Consider the following 8239-nt stretch of genomic DNA (forward strand, 5'->3'; position numbering starts at 1 on the left):
AGGTTTGTAAGGTATTCTGAGGGAGAAATAAAAGTGGTGAAAGCCACACGTCACCCCACCTTGAATATAGGAGACATGTATTTTAGTAAAATTGAGAAAGGTATTGGGCAACTCTGGACCTAAAACGCAAAGATGTGGTTTTGGGCAATGGCAGTTATTTGCAGAAGTTAACTAATGACTGACTGCAATATTAAGATGTTAACGTGGCATTATTAATGAGGTGCAACATTTCCTGGATAGTATACGTATTGAAATTAAACACTGCCACATAATTCTTCCACTGCCAAGTGCCTCCCTCCCCGCCCCTTTTTCAGTGCTCACATTTGAGTGCATGTAACTCCACTGTCCGGCAGTGAATTAATAAACTGAATGCAAGCCTTTGCTAATACTATAGAATCTAACTCACCAGAAAAGCTTTACATAAGCTGGCCACCTTGCTTTAGAAACTTCAGAGAGGCAATATCTCATTAATAAACAAAAAATGACAATGCAAACAATGATTCTTCGGGGAAATTTTGTTTTTATTATTTTGTCTCAAATTCACGCTTTTAAAACGCATACTTCACAAATTGAAATACATTTTAGATGCCAATTTTACACTTGGAAAAATTTATCAACGATCATGTTCGCAGGAAGTGAAATAAACTGGCCAGACAGATCAGTGACTGATGTCCAACTGAGTGCTTTACATCACGTTAGGCGTATGATCGAAAGATTTAAAGAGCAAGGTTCCGGTCAGAAAAACGCACCAAGCGCCTCATATTTCTCAAGAAACCCCTATCCAACCATAATTAAATGCCACTCGTTAAATTTCATTGAGTTACACCTACTCGAGAGGACAAACTTGAGAATAGAAACGGAAGACATCATGGCGTCTTCAAACTTCTCTTAAGCAAGAGCTGATTTTCTGCTGTCTTTTTTCACTAGAACGAATCCGGTTACCTTTTCATAGAACGAGGTATTTAAATTTAAAACGTTTATTGACAACTCTTTTGTAAAACGGGTATGTTCGATTCTAAATCTACCCTCAAAACTTGTTAAAATTTTAAATAACATCAAGCTACGGGATTGCTTTCGTTTCATTTTAATTTTAAGGTTGTTGTTGCTTCCTGGATTACTCCAAGTCCGTAGCCTGATACTGGGTGAAATGATGTTAAATACTTTGGAAGACCCACCTCACAAATCCTCCAAAGAGAAATGCAGCTTCCAAAAGAAAAAAAAAAAAAAGAAAAAGCCATTCAGGCTTCACAACCCCCCACCCCCTTTATTTTGGAGTTTATATCCAAAATTTGGACGATTATAGCACTTTTCCATCAAACACTTTTCACCTGAGGGGGGAAAAAAAACTGCTGTACATAAACGTCCTTCGTTAAGGCTTTTCTCATGAGAGATGCTGTACGCCAAGGGAGATATGGCAAGTACATTAAACTATGCTGCGTGCAGCAGCTTGAGCCCCTCCAGGTACAATGTGCAATCGAATTAGGGGGTAGGAGTAGAAACTTAGAAAAAAATGTCTTGCACGGAATCCTGGTTATAATACCATGAGTCAAATTCAAGGACTCCCAAGTGCGCTCAATACAGTTGTATATGTATCATGATACAGGATCAGCTGTCATATTCGCAATCATTCAACATACATGTCTCATTAGTGTGTCTTTAGACACCACAATAAAAATTGCAAGCTGGGTCAGGTAGGTTTGTTGTCAAGAGTACATACAAGGACCCATTAACTTGACTGTTGCTGCAATCGCCTGACAAAGAGGGGAACGAAGCAACAGTCACAGGCTATTTATCAAGCGATAATGACCAGTGTGGACCACTTACTAGCCACTGTCAATTTTTTTGTTTGTTTTAACCCAGCAAACGTGCGGGTACTTATTTGTCTCCCCATTTTGCTGGTCTGTTACTGCCCATACACCACGTAGTGGTTTGGCTAAGAACTAGGTGTCTTCGATGAGATTTTTTGTCTACACCAGGAATTCATCATTTTACGACAGACTCTGGTCCATTATCTGAGCAGTGGGGTAGCGGACAACAAATTCGATTTTTTTTCTTAATGGACCACTTAGTCTGTCATTAACGTTTACCAATTAACAAGAAGTGGCAATGAAAACCATTTTTTCTACCGGTGTCTTTTTGGTTGGAATGTCTCCCCAAACCAATTAGCAGCATAAATAAAATTTGGAGGAGGACTTGTGGGGCATTGTGATTAACAATGGTGCAACATTTTAGGTCCTATGCCCTAGACTGAATAACAAATCACCGGTATAGTTCTCATTCACTACATATATGTTCCATTTCTGGACCACCAACTGGATTCGATTTCCAGATTAAAAAAAAAAAAAAACACAACACACACAATAAAAGTCACATTGGTTGCTACCGGATGGTGTACTTCTCCCCCCCAGCAGTGATTAATTGCTGGATTAGGCTCTACATCTGAGCCAACAATGGAGCTACAAAAAAAAAAAAAAAAAAAAAAAATATGACATAATGCATCCATTCAAGCTCCCTGACTCTTGACAATTTGCAAGTACGCCCAAAAAAACATTGGTAGTTTTATCAGTACAGCTGCTGCACACTCAGCATGTAGAAGATGTTTTCCAAAACATATCTTAAGTAGAGTCTGACCCTAAACTGCACACGGAACACTGCAAGCTGAAATTACTCTTCACGTGCATCGGTTTGCAAACCCACAATTTGGAATATGGAATGCTTCAACAAGAAATGTAAATGACGGGCACATTGGAAATGTTCCACGACTGGATACATATAAGTGTCACAGCCTAACTATATATTGACAAGCTAGGTCGACAAACTTCTTTTGCAAGGTACTCAAGATGTGTATATGAATAAACACAAGAAATGATGACAATGTATGCCCATTGATGACAGCAGCCCTAATAACGCTGTTACAGAACGGCAGCGTTTACAACGGCGTCACAGCATTAACATTATACAGTGCAGTAAACTTTCACTTGCCAGTACATAAAATGAAGTGTCCCTCGATGTGTAGCCTTGAATTCCACAGAGAATTCACGGTCAAAATCGTGGCCTGACATTAAAAATAGTCATCTTCATACATACACAATGTTGATTTCAGCAGCATTATGTTGTCAAAAGGTTCCAATGCAATCTTGTTTGCCTCGAACTCACTATAAAGCTTGTTTACAATAAGTCAAAGCACAAACGTGCATGTTCACTGGTAGAAACAGTGCATCAAAACATATGTGCTTTTCATTTTGTTAAACAAAATATTTCATCAAGCCATGTTGTCAGCACAGCTCTACATTCAGAAGTTGTACTAAAAATACTTTTTGCAGGAAAAGCCCTGCATAAATTTACATATGCTACAAGTTTTACATTTATTTACATGGCTCTCTTTTTCCACAGTTATTTGAGGTTTTCCTCAAAGCCACACTAATCTATTTTACAGGGCATCAATTTAAGACTGATTTGATTGTTTCAAATATCAAGAAAAGTTTGTAAACTACAGTGTAGCTCAAAAGAATCCCCTCGTTTGGCAGTCACACGGCAGTGCAAAGAATGTATTAATTGGCACATCAGGGGAGTAGGTTTAATAACAAGCCGGCAACATGTAAGAGGTGTCAGGCAAATCTTTTATAATGGCAAATGGTTACTCAAATGAAGTGTGTAAACATGAGATGTGCAAATTTAGTAGTAACCAGATGTTTGCTTGTATGGTTCGCATTGACTAATGCGAAAGAACACACTGGCAACAAACAGAAGGCCAATACAATTAGGCTGCTTCAGAGCAACGGTGACCCACAAAAATCAATAAAGCTGGCAGAAATTGCACTAAATGTTCTGCCTAAGGTGCCTTTATAAGCAAACACATTATGAAAAAAAACACTTCATTTAAAAAAAAAATGCTACATTAAGTGCAAACATTGTGGTTCATCCTGGATTTTGGTTTAGGGGTGGTTGTTATTGCAAGTGAGCATCTCAGTGCAATGCGCACAGCGCACAAGTATATGAGATGATGAAAGTGCTATGTGGACCTTTTCACGTTGCCCACGGTTGATTAATGCTCTTTTGCAGTTTAACAACACTAACATTGAACTACACTGATGACCTATACATAACCTCAAATCAGAAACCCTGTAAAATGTATTTCTTTATGGGAAAGGTTGTTTTAAGCCTGGACTTTAAGCAAGGTTTTAAGCTGAAAGGTCAGCATTTCTTTGTCAGAAGGATTAAAAGAAAGTGGTACCCAATGGCTTGGTGGTTTCGGAAGAACACTTGGCGCAGGCGGCTCACTAAACTTGGCTCCAGCATAATTCTGGTTGTTTTTTCCAACGAAAAGTGGACCGGGGCTAGAGTAGAAAGGGCCCCAGTTGTTATTATGAAAGTGAGCTGCGCCCTTCCCTCCGTTTTGCATGGCCTGCCATGCAAGCGCAGACGGCACTCTGTCTTTCTTTGTAAGAACCACATTCAGAAGAGGAGAGTTCTGATCCTTGTTTTTTTGTCTGTTCATCTGTGGTTGGTTCCTTGAACGATTATTCCTAGGCTGAGGAACTGGAATGTAAAACCTCTCACCGCCACCCATCTTCAACTTCTATGTCACCTGCAGAGTAAGTGAAAAAACAAGAGCCCATCGTTAATTTATAGCTCAAACATTCAGATCGGCTTATTATGTAGCACAATCGAATGTAAATTATTTTATTTAAGACATTCACATTAAAAATTAGAATCAAATACACCAACGCTTCTGTATTGCGGTGTACTGGCTAATGAGTTCAAAGAAAAGACTGCTCACATCAGTATAGCGAGCAAGACGGAGGTGTACCGCAAAGCTCAAGAAATTCAGGGAGGCATGGAGAAAACCAAGCACTAACACACAAAAAGGCATGTAGGGCAACGCATACAGCAAAATGACATAATTAATTAAAACACGTGCTATGTTCTCTTGACTGCAACAAGAAGCCATTGGGGTACCCTATTCTGATTTCGGAAAGGCTAGTCGCCCACTCCACTTGTGTGCATATCCCTCCCATTACTTCACCACTTCCTGTCTTAGACTCATGTTTATGGCACCGAACTTTAAGAGGCCTCTGTACTTTTACCCTGTGTGGCTTTGCTGTACAAACAAGACTGAGTATATGGTACGCAAACTCTGTCAGACCCCGAAACGTCCCAAAATGAAAATGAATGAACATAGCCAGAGCAGAACCAGACCACAAATTATATATATATAAAAAAAATAATAAAAATAAAAATAAAAAAAACACACACACACACACACACACATTATCGAGGGATACCTTTCAGCTGGTCGATCCGAGCCTGGGGTACGGGTCCTGCAGACCTGGTGATCCCAGAATACTGAGGGCGTCTCTTCTGATCCCTTGGGTTCCTCACGGGTGGAAGCTTGCATGAGCTGGAGGGGTCTGCGGGTCCTGGGGGCCGAGGCCACACACATCGGAGCCTTCGCGGCACAGCAGGCCAGACCTGGACAAGTTGTCGACTGATAAAGAAGTACACAGTGAGTAACCGGGAACGACACCACAAGCCAGACGCAACAAAGGAGTCTACGAGAACTAAAACAGCGTCTGCTTTCCCCATCTGTTCTGTAGTCCTAAGTACGGACACATCAAGAGTCACTAAAACCTTAATTTATACAATCCCTTTTCGCGATTGTTTACTTTGTCAGTTCTCGATTTTTTAAACGTTTGGCACACCTTAAGTCGTAACATTGACTGCCATGGTTCAACATATTAACTTGCCATTGTTAATGTAACCAAAGATTGTTCTGAACAACGTTTGCACGGATCCCAATACCTATGGCAAAATAAATATATATATATATATATATATATATATATATATATATATATAAAAACGTTGCTAGCCTTTTATTTTTCGCTTCATCCACGGCTGCTAACAAAAAGATCTAATGTTTCGAGACCCTGGACTGACCAGCAGAGTATTAAATAGGCAAGAAAAAATCGCCCGCATTGGACGTAGTATTTGGGCTTTCTTCTCAGAGTGTGAGGTAGATTTTCGATTTCTAGAACTTATTCTAACATAGTACTTGATGCCTTTTAATTACATTGCCCTAAATGGAAACAACCCTTAAGGGCAAGGGCAGAGACAACCATTTTTAACCCATAGCTCTGGTTTCCAAGTGACATGGGGCACAAAGACGCACACGTCAAGTCGATGTGGCTATCAATGCAAACCTTACACTTTGAGCAAAAACAACCCGGCTACAGACATCTATACTAAGATTATCAGTTACTTTACACATATTAAACTGGCGTATTTTATTGCAGGTCACAAGACTACTTCAACGTACTGGGTAACGTAGGTTGTGTGAATCGATCAAACAAGGTCGCATCAGCACATGTTCTACATCTCTGCCCAACTTTGGAAAGGAATTAATGGTAACAATGTTACTCTTCTCCGGTGGGTGTACACAAAGTAAAAGAAAATCATAAAAAGAAAACCTGATCAAATAAGTTGCAAAAAGAATACAGAAGTGCGTACAGCTGGGTTAAACAAAGGGAAATAGACAAAACACACAAGATGGCGGCTGTGAGACTTCACCGAAACCATCCAACGCCCACTTACCGGCTCCCACTCCACGGGGTGCCCCTGGGGGTACAACCTCGATACCAAAAGATGTTTGTCGCGAACCAGCTGCTTCAATCGCCTATCCTCTTATCTCCGTTCCCGGTCCTCGCTCTCACACACCCACCCCACGTCCGTTCAAATCCTCCGCTCGACGACAACAAATTCGCTTCGCCAACGCTGCGCCACTAACACAACAGCTAGTACAGCCCACTAGTGGGCCGTGCACACCCCTTTCTCGCCCAGGCCAATAGTTGCGCGGACCGCTCCCTCTCCCCAATGAGTGCGCGAGCAACAGAGGAAGGCGTCTAATGACAGCGCGGCACAGCTGCAAGTCTGCCTGTTGCTGAGCGGACCTTAGGAAGAAAACAGATGCTTTTGCTCGCTACACAATGGATGTCAAGGAAATCGAAAAAGGACACCGACTGAAATCGCTATCTCACTGCAGATCTCCTCCCCACGAAGCAGTCATTTTGTGTGGAAGTCATGGAACATGTTTCAGGGACCAATTGTCAGCACACTTGCTTATATGCATATAAATATTAATTTCTTTGATCAGAAACGAATAATAAGGCGACACTATATGTTTACTAGATAATCACTATAATATATATTTTTAAATGTAGAAGTCATAAAACATTTCGTTTTCTTAATTGAAACACAAACGTTCCATGTGCCTATCTCTTGTTTTGAATAAGTCTAACTGTACTTGTTGCAGCAGCCTCGTATTCAACAAGGAAGTCTTATTTTCTGTGATGGCTTCCTCGTCTGTCTATTTCACTAACCTCTCGCATTGCGTGCCCTAAAGGGTGTATTCAAAACAGTTGCAGAGACTCAGTTTGTGGGGCGGGGTGGGGTGAAGGAGGGAATCGAGGAGGAGTAACTACCAAATATGGAGCGGAAAAATAATAACAAAAAAGTTTCAACGGGACTTCCACTCTAGCGCGCCCGCCTAATGAATTCAAACGTATTGAGCAAAACACGCGAGCTAGTGTGTCAATCGCTGCCCCTTCTGCGAAAAATATGCTTGATAATTTTCCCTATCTCTAATTAAATTATGTTAGCCACCTTTCAAAAATTCGAATGACTTGTTTTGAGGATCCAATAATGCTCTTACCATTTCACTTTTGATTTCAAGCAAATAATTAGTTTCCTGTAACTCTTCGCAATCAGCCCTGCCTAGTACTACTCATCAGGGGTTAGAGTAACGCATTGTAGTGCTGATGGCCGCATCGCCGCACTTAAATGCAGTAGTCACGCATTTATGGTGCCCCTCCACACTGGAGATCATGAGGCACTCTACTGAGTAAAATCAACTTGTGTGCAGTGCTAGTTATTAGCTGCTGTGGCCCTGTGCCTGCCCAGGGAATTTACAGCTTACCTGGAGGCACACCCATTGCTATGGTGGCCTGGTATAGAGTGCTGGAGTGGATACAGCAGCCTAAATAAGTGTCTCTATTATTATTATTACCAAATGCTGTTTTTGAAATGTTTACCTATGGTAGTTGTCATATTCTTTTGCATGCATACATGCAGCCCCTCTCGTAATTTCTTCAAATTTCCCAACTTTCTAAAAGGCTTGGCTTGTCATTGCACCTCTCACTGAATGTGCTGTACATTTTTGTAAATTGACACAAGTTTGTTG

The 8239-nt window shown here is 40.9% G+C and overlaps 1 protein-coding gene across 2 annotated transcripts; it reads right to left on the reverse strand.

The window, feature by feature from the left end:
* Positions 1–500: 500 nt before the first annotated feature.
* PNRC2 (proline rich nuclear receptor coactivator 2) lies at positions 501–6935 on the reverse strand. Of its 2 annotated transcripts, XR_011201460.1 has the most exons (3): positions 6595–6935; positions 5286–5488; positions 501–4588 (listed from the first exon to the last, which is right to left on the reverse strand). XR_011201460.1 is itself a non-coding variant. In XM_069223957.1 (2 exons), exon 2 carries the CDS (start codon positions 4568–4570, stop codon positions 4157–4159), a length of 414 nt encoding a protein of 137 aa, XP_069080058.1. In that variant the 5' UTR covers positions 4571–4588; positions 5286–5421; the 3' UTR covers positions 501–4156. The 2 variants fall into 2 exon arrangements, 1 of the variants encoding a protein (XP_069080058.1); XM_069223957.1 differs by lacking the exon at positions 6595–6935 and having other exon boundaries at positions 5286–5421.
* Between the last annotated feature and the right edge of the window lie 1304 nt (positions 6936–8239).

Source organism: Pleurodeles waltl, chromosome 3_1 (genome assembly GCF_031143425.1).
Source record: "Pleurodeles waltl isolate 20211129_DDA chromosome 3_1, aPleWal1.hap1.20221129, whole genome shotgun sequence".
Classification (NCBI taxonomy): domain Eukaryota; kingdom Metazoa; phylum Chordata; class Amphibia; order Caudata; family Salamandridae; genus Pleurodeles; species Pleurodeles waltl.